The sequence below is a fragment of the Cardiocondyla obscurior genome, linkage group LG28, assembly GCF_019399895.1.
Source record: "Cardiocondyla obscurior isolate alpha-2009 linkage group LG28, Cobs3.1, whole genome shotgun sequence".
In the NCBI taxonomy this organism is placed as follows: Eukaryota; Metazoa; Arthropoda; class Insecta; order Hymenoptera; family Formicidae; genus Cardiocondyla; species Cardiocondyla obscurior.
Window position 1 is genome coordinate 1 of NC_091891.1, and position 14,086 is coordinate 14,086.

The following is a 14,086-nucleotide window of genomic DNA, read 5'->3' on the forward strand; positions in this document are numbered from 1 at the left end:
CCCATTATCCGACAGTATGTACGCTTCGAATTCGCAAAGATCTCCCGGCGTGGCTTATCCGGAGATGAGGCGCGCGAACGCGAGAGAGTAATCTAACGTTGGGATGTCAAACACTTACTGTGCGCCGTCAGTTTGATGATGACGGAATCCGTGCCGTAGCTGTTCGTAACCGTGCAGTTGTAATCCCCGAAGTACGTCGATATGGGATCCAGCAGGGTGATAGTGCTGACTACCCTCTCGGCCGCGTATTCCTCCTGAACGTAGAACGGCGTATTGTTCGACGTGAAATTGAGCTCGCGGCCGGCGAAGCTCCACACCACCGATTCCGCTTTTGGCACGGATATCGCGGTGCACTTAACCTGGGAAGCAAATCGGGGGAAAAACGCCCCGGTGGAATAAAAAAATTGCGGTTAAGCGCGAGTCGTTCCCTTCCCTCCCACCCCATCGCTCCCCTTGTCATGGTCTTTCACCCTCGTCAACTCGGTCGAGCCGCGGCTCTTTCTGTCTCTTCTGAAAGTGTTTCGAGCGGAGAGAAAAATGTGGAAATGGCGATCGTCGCGAGCTCCCGTGTCAGCGGAAGAACGCATGTGTATATAAAACGTTAGCGAAACGGTCGAACAAGCATTCGGGTGCGAGCTCGTTCGTATTTGAAAGACGAAAATTCGCATCGGCGTTTGCGCCCCTTTGAAGATTCGAAATCGGAAATTTCAAACGCGATATCAGCGAATTTTAAATAAATATGATTTTATATTAATTATTCTGTCAATTTATTGTCGTGAAAAATTTTATTAGATATTCGGGAAAGCCCTTTTCTTCATTTTTTTGCTCTCTTTTTAATAGACATATGTGGAAATATTGATTTTTGACTTTTTTTTTTTTTTTTGTAAAATGTGATAGCCATAAATCTTCAAAAAGGGCATCTATAAAAAGTGTGGAAGTACGTAATTCAATAAAAAGTCCTCAGATGAAAGAACTGTCGTAGACCAAAGAGGAAAAGGCTTTCGGAATGTCTAATAGATATTTCTGAATTTGCGCGTCAGCGAAAACTTGCAAAAATCCGGCCGTCCCCGAAAGAGACTTAATTTTTTCCGCTCGTTTCGAAAAAAAAAAAAATAAAAATCGTTTGTCGACGCGGTTCGGGGGCACGTCAATATTCCGTACGTTGACCGTTCAGATTCCGGGGCATTTTTACATCGCGAACGAAACTGAATTATCCAGAGTAAATTATACTGAGTGCTTCCTGATAACTGGCGGGGACGGCTCAAAAGATCTTCCCGCTCGCGGGGTGCTCCCGTGCAATAATAATTCATGGTATACACGCCGGCGCGACGGCACTCAAGAAAATTACGCGCGGCTCGCGGCGTTTCTTTGCATCCAACGGAGAAGACGATCTCGCGTCTCGCTTCGGCACGCGATATACCTTTAGCCGATCGCGGGTCAAAGAACGTTGTACGGGGATGTGTGTTTACGCACCTTGACCACTCCCTCGTCGGGCACGTACTGGATCCTTTGCGACACTATGCTCGGCGGGGCGCGAATGTAGATGTTGGCATGGCCGGTTAATTCCGGAAAGCCGGCCACTCGGGCCTTGCAGTAGTAACGTCCGACGGTGTTGGGGTTCACAAGGACGCTTATGTTCGAGCTGGTGGCGAGTATTTGATCCGAATCCTCGTGGTACCACACAATCTCTGGAGCCGGATTCCCGTCCACGTCGCACTGCAGGATCTCTTTCGCGCCGAAATGCGTTTCCACGGAGAGCGGCGGGTGCCGAAACTGCGGGCCGTCTGTAGAAATTCAATTTTAACCCCCCCTCCGGGTCAGAGCGTGAAAATGAACTCGCAGGGCGAGAGGGCAAAAGGGGGAGAGAAAAAAAAAAAAGAACCTTACTTCTTTACCGCGCGTCTACTTGAAGGCTTATTTCGTCGGCCGCGCTTCGAGAACGGCGGCGCTCTATATTTTATATCGTTACCGCGATTGCTCCTTTAACACGGCTGTAAGGTACCGGCTTTACGGCAAAACGAAATTCTCTCTTAGCACGACGAGGTCCCGGGCGGCGCGCGTGCGGAACGCGCGCCGCTCCATTTTATACCTCTGTGCGGATTGTATTTTCAGGCCGTTGAAACGGTATCATTTTTTTTTCACGCGGAACGAACCCCGGGACTTACGTGATCGCGAGATTTCCCGAAATTTTATTTCGTTTAATTTTTTTTTTATTTTAGAGATGAAAAATCTCAAGCCGCGCGTAATAGGTGCGAGGAAAAAATTGCTGATCTTCGTTTGGTTATTATAAAGCGTGAATTAAGCTTTTTGCTTACATCTTATGTCCAATGTCTGGCTCTCCTCGCTTTTTCCGACCTCGTTCGATACCTCGCACTTGACAGTCGCGTCGTGCAGCTCGCGGGTGGCGTTGTGAATGATCATCTCCGTGGTGTAGTCGCCGATCACCTTTTTCTTGTTAATAAACCACCTAAAAAAAAAAAAAAAAAGATTTGGATTAAACGTAATTTAAAAGGGAAGCTACGAAGCAACTGTGCCCGTTGCCACGTAATAATTCGGCCATTGACGGGCGCAATAAGCCGACGTGGCTCAAAAACTCGTGGATTACCAGGCATTTTTCACAACTCGCGTTTTCTCCTTCCACTGTTCTGCAACTTTCTCGCGTCGCCGTCTCCCGCGCCGGATCAATACGGCTTTTTAATAACGCGGTGCATCTAAACGATTACTTTGTCACTCGATGGAAATCGCTTCCTTTTTTTTTCTTTTTTTTTTCCTTTTTTTTCTCTCTTATCGGTGTCGAACTATATTTCACGTTCTAATATGGGGGTATCTCTAAATTAATATGCAATTAGCAAATGGATTAGTTTTTAATTGAATTAAAATCTCTTTTTTTTTTCTTTTTTAAATTAACTAAGTATCTTTCTCGCATTTTAACGTTTGATGTGTACCTCGATTTATAATCTCGAGCCGAAATTTTTATAGTTGATTAAAAAAAAAAAGAACCTTAACGCCGATAATCCTCAAATTAAATTTAGTTTTCACTTTCGATCGCTCTTGGGCAGAAAATAATTAATCGCCGCCGCAAGTCCCGGCGGCGAGGAAAGTCGATTTTAAATTGATCACGGGAGGACACTTGTAAACTCCGCGACGTTTTGTACACGTGCTTTATGACGTTTCCTTACCGCGAAGTGCTCCGCCACTCGACTTTTGCCAGCCGAGGCGTCCTCACGAAGGATCCGAACGATTTATCTCGAGCATCGTTTGGCCGCACAATCGAGGAAAAGAGCCTCGGCGTCGTCGTTTCGAATGGTAATAAACGGGAGAGGGCAGGCTGCGCTTTTCACAGCGACGAAACGGCCTTCGCGTACAATCAGCGAAAAGGGAGACGAGAGAAAAAGAAAGAGCGAAAGTAGGAGAGAGAAAGGGAACCGAATCGAACTGGAACGACGACTTACCGAGCTCGTGTGTCTCTAAGCAAGAGAGACCGTAGTTGCGCCATCCTTCGCCACCCCGTCTCACCCTCGTTTCGCGCGCCCTTCACCCCCTCGCATCGCAATCGATTTTATCGGAGCCGTAGAGCCGTCCGACAGACAATTTACCTCGCAAAGATGCCGGCGAAAGCGCCGTGCAACGTACATTCGCGCGAATACTGTGCCATAACGACTCGATAAACATCGAAGTGTCTGTAGGTCATCCCGTATCTTCCGGCAAAGTTCAACTCTTCCGCGCCGCGCGTCTATGGAGTGCTCGGGAGAGACGCGATCTAACTTTAGGTAGATATTTTACTCGCAGCGAGATTGAAAGAAGTTTTATGAATCCGGCAATACCTTCCCATTTCGAGTTGTAATACGTTATATGTATTTTGTCACCGGAGGGGACTGCCTTCCGTTCCCGAGCGCGAGCGGTGTGTGTCCCGGGGAAACAAACCTCGTTCAGTTTCAACACCTTCTCCATAGGCGGGCACCACCCCCCGACTTTTAGATTTGTTTTCTAACACGCGCGGCGAACGCGTCGATCGCTTCTCCCGTTCGCAGATGCGATAACTGCGTAAAGAAGATAATTTTCTCCCTGCGATAGCGAGTCAACCCGTTCCCTGACTCGCGCGAATTTATCACGAGCGATTTAGATCGCGGAAATACTAGCGGGATTAATTAGTCCGAAATTAATCCGAAATTAATTAGCCCCACCGCGAGCTAACTTATCTCGCATCTGGCTTCCCCGCGTTTCCTTGGATGCTGTGTAATCCTTTCTCCGTGCCGCTGTAATGAGATCGCGCAAAAACTGATACGACGGCGGATTTTGTTACTTTTGTCATCCCGTTGTTTAACGCCGCGCTGGAGCATCGAAAATCGCGTCCCTTGTCTCTTCCTCGGCTTTCACTAGTATTCAGACCTTTTTTACGGACGGTAGCACGCCGACGGCCGTTGTAAAAGCTATAAAAAGCCGCGGGAGCTATAAAAGCTGTTAAAGCGACTGGTAACTAACGTTCGTTATCGTCAATACAATGTGGTCCTCTCCGGCTGCTCTTTACTCGTTTCTCCGTCTATCTCGCTACCTGTGAAGTCCCATAAGCGGATCAAGTTTCTTTTTTTCTCTTTTTTTTTTTTTTTTTCCACGGTGCTTTCGCGCACACATCACCCACGCCTGGAGAAGGTCTATCGCGTTTGAAAAAAAGGCGAGAAAGAAAACGATTTTGAACTTTTGTATCCGTGCAAAAGCTTCCCGTACGGTTCACGTGTGAGAAAAGAGTCGCAATTTACGTCGCAAAAAATTGTGAATCGAGATCCTTTTTGCTCCTGCTTTCGATCATGTGATGCTGATTTACAAAACTCGCACGGTAAAATATATGCGACGCGAGAGGACCGCGTCACGTGGCGATAAACGAAGCCCCCGTTCGAAAAAAGAAACTGGGTTTTGCAAATTGCGGTAATGCTCTTTTTTTTTTTAGATACGCGCATCTGCGCTTTTTTGGGGAGAGGGGGGAATGATATTTTCGACGAGCCGATTTAATTCGAGCGACCGTCCGATAATCTCGTAAATTAATACAGCGCGTCATCCGGGAGGCGGGTGGTTCTCTCTCTTTTTTTTTTTATTTCTTTTTTTTTTTTCACTCCCGACGGGATGTTGCGTAACGAATAATTTAAAAGCAATCAAAGCGGGCCTGCTAGGCGAAACCCACAAACGCGCCCCACGTTAACACGTGCGCGCGCAACGCCGTCCTGAATTTGACATTGTCCTCTTTGTGGAGAGACGGATATCGATCATCCGCCTTCTCTTTGTCGCTCGCAGCCAATGTACGAACAACGCCGCTCACGTTTTGCTTACGCGCCCCTCGCGTGCTCGCGCGCTGCGCCCGACGGCGTCGCTCACCTGTAGCGACACGATATCGTGAGAAACTATCGATATTTCGGAAACTTTAAGCAGTTTAAGGCTCACGGGAAAGCCGATCGCTTTAAGGAGAGTGAAGCTGACACGAGTCGGATCGCCCGTGTGCTTCATATTTTATTTGTGCACACGAGAAGGGAAGTTTCGGGCTGGATCGTCACCGCTTTCAAATATTTTCTTAGCAAACAGCCGAAACTTCGGGAAAATAATTCAGACGCGAATTAAAACGAAACGTTCAACATTTTACGATCGATTAAGACGACTTCCGGGGTAGAGTAACCCGGAAATTTTAATCGCGCGTTGTTTGCGACTTCCGGTGTTAGTCTTGTCTTGCCGCCAACGTTTCTCTGGGCGTATGTTAATTATAGGTACACAGAGAGTAACTATTAAGTAACCATTGTGAAACTCGCGTTTAGGTATATTGACTTTATTGAACAACCCTGAGCGACCCGATTTCGAGTAAAGTTCGGATTATCGTAAATCCATTGAAGGAATCTTACTCAATTTTTCATAATTAGTTTGACAATTTTATCGGTTTCGAACATTCCCTCCAACGAGATGCCGTCTCTTGATCAACCGAAGCTGAACTAACATAATTTACTTCGCTTCGATTTTAGGTAATATCGGAATTTAATCTTTTAATATTTATTAATGAAAGCATAGGTATTTCTCTTTTTCGCGTTTCCATCCGCTTGCACTCTAATCTAGGATAAATAATATCTAACTTAATAATCTCATCAAGTTCTTGTATCTATAACTTTTTTTTCCAACGGGATACAATTTTCATGACTTTTCGCAGCTAATGCGGCATTAATTATTTTACGATATTTTAACTTTGATAAAAGATTAGATATTTAAATCTTTCGGCGTTAATAAAAATCTCATTATCTCATTATCACTCACCTGTATTCCACGTCAGGTGGATTCGCCTCGGCGCAGCATTTGAACCTAAGCTCGGAACCCTCGACGATGTGATCTATCTTCGAGAGGGACACTTTCGGCGCGTAACGTACCTGAAAACAAAACGCGCGTAAATCGTATCGCGCCGCTTTCTCAGCTTGCCGCTGTGCGGAAATCGAGCCGCGGTTCATTCGATATTATCGTCGCGCTCTCCCGTCCCGGGGTGCGCTATGTGCGTATTGCCCGGAATAATAATGACGCATATCCATTACGGCGTATTTGAAATTTTCGGAACGTTCGTTACATATTTCACGAGGGAAATAGGGAGATACATCCCGTAGTATATCACTCAAACTCGATACACTCTTTCAGAATTGAATGAAATTTTGCCCGTTCAATTTTCAGGGATTGTCCGAGACCTTTTATGAACGCGTGTTTATCGTGTTATTTAAAATCCTGTCCCTCTTCGAGGCTGTCGCGTGATTTTTAAATTTAATGCCGATGTTGCGTCGCGTGTTTCTTACGTTTATCGTATTTCCTTCTATCGATTTGGACTTTTTTCACATTTAACAGTATACCGAGTTTTCTTGCATCAATAACGTTAAAACATCGTATTCTTATAAGTGATTAAAACTGAGAGTTTTAGTTCTATTTTTTTTTTTTTTGAAAGTTTAATTTTAAAATTGTTATCGATAAACGTTGAATTTATTAAAATAAAATTTTAATATCTAGAGATTTATTATAAATATTTCGCTGTTATATTAAAAATTATTGGAATAAATAAACGAGTAGAACTTTTTATTAATTATGTTGCATGATCTAAAAAAAAAAAGTATATTATACCTATATATTAATAACCAACATTTTTGCAGAAATTGATTTAAATTATCGAAAAGAAAAGTTTGCCATTAAAATGTAATAAAAACCGCGATGCTTTCTCTAGTTCTAGTATATCGAGGATCGATTTATACTGCCGACACGTGTGTGCGCAATAAAAGAAAAAAAAAAAAAAAGCTCACCCTGGAAATAGAAGTTCAAGCTCTCGCTTGCGTAAAAATTGCCTCCAATTAGGGCGGTCGAACTTATATAGGAGTCGTGAAAAGCGCGCAAGTTATATATCCGGAGTAGAGTAAAAGAGTTAAATAATAACTCGCGCGAATTTTCCCTGCGGGTCGGCGCGACGCGTCCGTAATATCGTCTTGTCGTTGTCGTCGCAAATTCGAACGTTCTGCACGGGCAAAAATCTCGGCGAGCTCGCTCCGTTGCCCTTTTCCATGAAACTATTTGTTCCCTTTGCCACTTCGGATAATGGAGTCTACGTCTCTGAAGAAAAGAGGGCGGAAGTGGTGCCCGGAGAACGCGCCAAAGTACTCGCGCGCTCGCGGCACGAAAGTTGCGCTGGCGGATGGCGATTACCGCGCGCTAACCGCTCCTCAAGACACGACGTTAATTATTATACGTCGCCTCGTTACCCTCGTTACTTGCCCCCTCGGCCCACCCTCTCTCTTTTCCCGTCCTCGGCCCCGCTTTCGCGCGACTCGCGTTAATTTCTTCCTCCGGTCAGCGAGTAAAAAGAGCGCCCGCGCGCGCGCAAAAGGCCAGTGATTTTATTTCCCTTTAAGCGAGATTTCTATCTTTCCCTCCTGCTCGCCCGTTTTCTTTTATTTTCCTTTGATATCTCGCGCAGCGCGCCCCGCCGACACGCTTCACAGATTCATTTCGGAATATTACCTCGTACATTGTCGGCACGTAACGGCGGCTTGTAAGGACCGGGCTTGTTGCCGGACACACTCGTGTGTGCGGCCAGCTCCAATTTACATACCTCAACGCGAAGTTTGGCGCTTTGCGGCGAACGGTCCGCCATATTTTGACTTTGGCACGTGAAAGTCGTGTTGTCGTGATCCTTCCGCGGCATCACTCTCAGGACGGACTTAACAGTAGTCAGTGGGCCGTTATCGTACGGCTCCTTCGTGGTTTTGATGCCATGGTGTAGCACGTTGCCTAGTCCATCGATCCACGTGATCTGCAAGAAACGTTACAGTTAAAAATAGCGTCGCTCGAGAAAACACCCGCGTCAGGGAATTGACCCGTGACCGGAATTCTTATGCTTTTATTACCATAATGTTGCCCGTGGGACCTAAAAACTTAAGGCTTTTTTTTTTCTTAAAGGCTGGAGATCTCTTTTAGGGAAACATTCTCTAACAAAATTCTCTAACAAAACATTTTCAGCAAAAATTGCCGGCCCGTTTTAACGTTACGTTGAAGGCAGTTCTGCGCGATGTACAATAAAAAACAGAATAAAAAGAGAAAAAAATAAAATAAAATAAAAAAGGGCCAGCTATTTTGAAACAATGTATCTTCTTCGCCGCTTCGCTCGAAATTTCGCAAAATTTCGCAACAACTGCCCGCGACTTGCGCAATTGTGTTTAAAATTTTCACGGTATTGTTTACGGAGAAAAACCAATAGTCCCGGAGTTTGGAGGCACGGGATTCGCGGCGATCAATTAATAATGAAGTTGCGAACGAATTTCCGTGCATAATGCCGTAACATGATTGTTCTGCCGGGCCTGTTCAAACACAATTGCGCGCGTATGTGCGTGCGTGTCGCGGAAATCAAGCTTATCGGCTCTAATTAGACACCTCATGCGAGAGTTCCTGCTGTTTGTTATCGATATGAGATCTCCGGGCTGCAAGTGCCGCAGCGTCCTTCCGCGTTCACCCCGTTAGGGATCACTAGAATAATCGTATTCCCACACAGTGTCGCCATTAGAATTTACAGCGCGGCCCCGTATCATGATTTATGTACTCTTCGCACGATTTTTGCGATGCATTATCGCAGTTTCAACCCCGTTGGGACAGATTATCCGTCGGATACACTCCGCTTTTCGAGGCGTTCCGTGGTGATCGCGCTCTGATAATTTTGTTTTTCGGATTAATCGATAACGCGCGATCGGTCATACTCGTACTTTTTAATGAACTTTTTACGTGACTAGCTGTTACAGAGCCGCGCGTCATTTGTCTTTGCACCTTCCAAAGGAAACTTTGTTAAATTTTATAATTTTCGGTAACGAACTATGAACGTAGGTACGTCGAAAGTAATAAAAGTTAAGCTAATATTTACTCTCGCGGCGCAAAGTCAGCTAAACGAAGAGAATCAATCGGTATCTCGGAAAAGCGGCAACGACCGAGCGAAATACAATTTTTACAACTTTCTTTCAAACATGGAATGCTTTAACATTCGTCTGACCTCGCGTTATTTTTCTGTGAAAAATGAAAAGAAATATTGCGACTTTTAATGAGATTATTCGAAGTAAATTGTCAAATATTTAACCATCAAACTTCTCGGAAAAAAACATATCGAGTTTCAGCAATAAATATTATACTCGTACTTTCAGACGCATTTCGCAACGCGAAATAAAAAAAGTCAACAATCGTGTTTTTTTTTCCTTTTTTTTTTTACTCTTAAATTCACGGATGCAGCACCATTGTTGGTTTGCCGTGCAATAGTTTAAAATATATCCGATTTAGCGCGTGAATACCGCGCGATTTTGTAAACATGTGTCGAGATATTTTAAGCGCGGGAGAAATATCGGAAATCGACAGCTCCGATTTACGCGAGTTCATCCCCTTCTTCCGTGCAATCGGCGCGTCGAATATGCTTCTCGTTGACACTTTCTCGCCAGGCCGGTTCGTTCAGTCGCTTTTCTAACTACGGCCTCCGCAGGAAATCGATCTCGTCCGCTCTAATTAGGAGTTCTGCGGTCCCGCGGTGCAGTGCCATTTACTATTGTGTCACAAGCGCGAATGAAATTACCGTGAATGTGCATCCGCCTATAGGTGCAGAGAAAAAGATCGAGGCATTTTTATTCGTTCTCTCGAAGGATTTGTTCGTAAAATATACAGGCCCCATAAAACTCATAAATACAATTAACTTTCGCGCAATGCGCTACTTTTAAAGGCGGAATCCGTGATTTCCGAAATAAACTGAGACATTTAAAGGCTTTCAAATTGAAATGGACCAAAATACTATCGGTAAAAAGCTACGTTAATGGAAATAATATATATAGTGCATACGAGAGCCCTGCTAAAACGTATCGTTTATCGCAAAATTATGATTACGCCGTAATCCCGTTTTTATTCGAAATCTTTATTTTATATTTCAATAAACATGGCTCCGCACCTAATCTCCGTACGAGCGTTTATCCCACTTTTCCCTTTCCACTCGCTTAATCATCCGATATTCAGTTTTTACGTTTTCACGGTATTAATGGGCGCATTTCGCATTTTCTGGCCAAGAATGGCAGAAATACATGCCGCAGCTGGCTGGTCAGAGATTTCGAAGCGCGCGCGTCCGGCTTTATTACGAAGTATATTGAGAATCGTATCAGGATATCCCGTAGTGGTTTTCTCTGGTAAGATGAATAGATTCACAACTAATAATTTCCCGTGGGCCTCCACGCGCTTCCTCCCTCGTCCCCGCTGATCCCCGCGCGGACCATTCGCACGATGGACAATAGCTCTGAAAGTGGAGTTACGGGATGTAGAATAAGCGGTGTGGCCAGGTGAAGAGAAGGCGCTGGTGGTAGTTACAAGGGGCGATGGTGGTAGTAATAGCGGAGAGAGAAAGAGCGAGACAAAAAGACGGAGAGAGAGGTGTTGAAGAAAGGCGGAGGCGGGGACGGGAATTGCGCGAGTAAATGCCCTATTCCGTTGTTGGAGCTGTTTAATTACTAGTTATCAGTTGAAAGGCAAACGGAGGGTTGTCGCGCGCGAGAGAGGGTGCGCGCTGCGCGCGACCTCCGGATCGAGGAAAGAAGAGAGAAGCGAAATCGGATTATGGTGAGAGCGCTGCGAAGCATTCGACTGTGGTGACTCTGAATTTCTAGCGGAATTGCACCGTCCCTCTCCTTCTCGTTCGCTTTTTCTACCTCTTTTCTCTTCCGTGCGATTCGCCTAATGAAGCCCGATAAGGCCGCGATAGATTCAGCAATATCGGCGGCTTAGAGCCGTCGTCCGACCGGGCGTCTCAGTGGGAACGAGACGGCTTGTACATTAAGTCGTAAAATCGAGAGATCTGCATTTATTAAATGTTTCCTTCGATTTTATCGCGCTCGGAGATTCCCCGAGATTTCTCGAGTTAAATTAATCGTCGTAATTACGGCAAATTGTTGTTGTTCGCCAGGTAGTTTGAAGCGCCGCTATATGTCGTACGTGCGATTTAAATAAAAGGCAATAATACACGGCGTAAGAGTGATATTATAATCCCACCCTAAGGAGACTTGCGGTATCTCGCGAGTTTTGGCGGCAATACGATAGGAAGTCTTAAAACTTTGGCGTTCTCGAGGAGACGAACAAGTCGAGATAGGAGGTGAAAGATATCGAGGAGTGAAAGTGCACGGAGTGCAACGGTTTTAACAATTGTGTAAGAATCGCGGCATGTAGACGTTACGTGTTTGGGAACAGTTATTAAACGCTGTTTAATATTAATCCGGGGATTATACGAGACGAAGTAAACTCGGCGTTTATCCGACTTTGCGAAAATTATTTCGGAAAATCCGGTTTTATTTATCCCTCGAAACTTTTTCGATACATACGCGAAGCGGAATAAACGAAGTGCAAAGCCAAGTTCTGCAAAACATTTATTATTGATTATGTCGAACGTTATCTATCGCTAATTTTTATCTTTTTTTTTTTACGATACCTTGTTCATTTTACTTTTCATATTTTGATAATGCTGCACGTGGGAGGAAAGCGGTAACAATGAAACCACACGAACTTTACGCACGATATCGCGTGATTAGCGCTCCACTCTTTCCCTTTTGCACTAACGCTTTCACTGATCCAACAATGCATCGAAATTTCGCGAGTAACTTTCGCTCCATTTTTTTGCCCCACAACCGGATAACGTTGAATCACGTCAATGATCGATTATGAAGGTTGTTTATTGTTTGACTGAGCAGATCCGGGCGTAATAATGATACAATTAACGAATATTCGTGAAAAGTATCGGCAAGAAATGAATTTTTCAGAGCAAACACGATCGACATTTACAGGTTATGAATTTTATGTAACGTTATTTTATGTAACGATTTTTATATAACGTATAAAAAGCGTATTATGTATACGTATATCTGTATCAAACGTGTATTACTATATTGGATGCTAATCAATATCAAAACGATTGATATTTTATAAAGAGCCAAAGAATAGCTTTGGGTTTATTTTTCGTTATTTACTTATTTCTATTTCATCTTTTGTGACGATGCTCTTTTATGCATTTTCAACTATAGATGCGATTCATCTTATGAATCTTTCATAAAATGATTGAAATTAATAGTTAAATGAGAATTTTGTGTATAATAGGACACATTTAAATGGTTGAAACTCGGACATTGCGTGCTGCCTATTTCCGCAATAATATTTGTAACGTTGGAGAATATCGATTTAATTAATGGGTTACGCAAAACGTGGTTTCGCGGTAATGAATAATGCGAAAATTAAGCTCTCATAAAATACGATACTTTTCACGGATTTGCACGATTACGGTTTAACCTACCTATCGCAAATTGCGAGACGATTTTTTAAGGAAAAAAAATACACGCCGTCCATGACCAACTTGCACGATGCGGCCAATAAAAGTCACATTAAATTATCCCTCTGCCAGCGACACCATTTATATTTTGATCAATATTTCATGAAAATTATAGAACTTCTAGGATTATGGCATTCAAATATTCCATCAGATTGCACCCGACCATTTTAGTTGCTCTATGATTTAATGTATTCTTTTTGTATGTCGCGGGGACATATTCAAAATAAATTTTGCTTTTTTTTTTTTTGTGTGTTTAAATATTCCGTGATCATTACTCGCGCATCGATTCTCCGATCGTGCCATTAATCGTCGGATTTGCATAATTTTAATTAAAAAGCACGCGTTTGCGAGCGATCGAGAAACAAATTTCATTAAATTCTTCGTTAGTTGCCGATTAACTATTTGCTCCTGCTAGGCCGGGTTTAATATTAACGGCTGCGACATCGGCGGGATCATATATTTATCTGAGGGTGAAATTCGTGCCAGACGGATCCGCGTTCTTGGCACATGCCAATATTTACGAAATGTATTGGATATGCGTTTCGTAACTCCTCTAATGAATACTTCGGTCGTGGTAGCAAATTATCTTGTTTACTTCGTACATCTAGCATGTAAAAGATACGACTACGAAATTTACATAAGAGATGGAATTTTAATTAGATATTCATTAGCCCGGTTTTTCGGCGACTTGTAATTATCTTTTAAAATTATTTCAAATATTTGCGCCTGTTCGTAATCGAGTATTTCAACCGATATAGATATATTCACCGGTAAATCTCTATGCGAACGGCGAAGGATTAGATTTGGAGCACCCTGTACGTATTGTCTTACGAAAAACTTCTTGGCGTGCAATTGTAATGGAAAGTTATGCAGCCGTGATAACTTCCGATGTTGTTAGGACTCGCATAGCCGAACTTCTGCCGTGTAATGAATGAAAATAAAGCGCGCCGTATGAAATCCGTAGGCGGTACATTAGCGTAATGGAAAACCCTTATCTCCGGAGCAGTCATTAAGTTTAAGCTCTTTTATATACGGATAAACTTCCTTTTGTCACGAATATTATGGAAACACATCTTGCAAGCTCGCGAAGCTAACGAGAACTTTTTCTCGGTATTACGTGTGTCTCGCGAAGCAGTCACTTTGGACTGAGTGTAATATTTCAAAGCATTTGTTCATCCTCTTTAATGATATTTTATGCAGGGATAATTGTAT

The 14,086-nt window shown here is 43.7% G+C and overlaps 1 protein-coding gene across 1 annotated transcript in view; it reads right to left on the reverse strand.

Moving 5' to 3' along the window:
• Nucleotides 1–6: 6 nt before the first annotated feature.
• The window catches only part of LOC139112289 (irregular chiasm C-roughest protein), a 31,982-nt gene continuing 17,902 nt past the window's right edge, over nt 7–14,086 (reverse strand). Inside the window, exons 3-7 of the mRNA XM_070673230.1 lie at nt 8,105–8,305; nt 6,286–6,395; nt 2,316–2,467; nt 1,474–1,784; nt 7–359 (exon numbers count right to left, since the gene is read on the reverse strand). Of these exons, the coding sequence (XP_070529331.1) occupies nt 93–359; nt 1,474–1,784; nt 2,316–2,467; nt 6,286–6,395; nt 8,105–8,305 (1,041 nt within the window). The 3' untranslated portion in view covers nt 7–92. The remainder of the gene's footprint in view (nt 360–1,473; nt 1,785–2,315; nt 2,468–6,285; nt 6,396–8,104; nt 8,306–14,086) is intronic.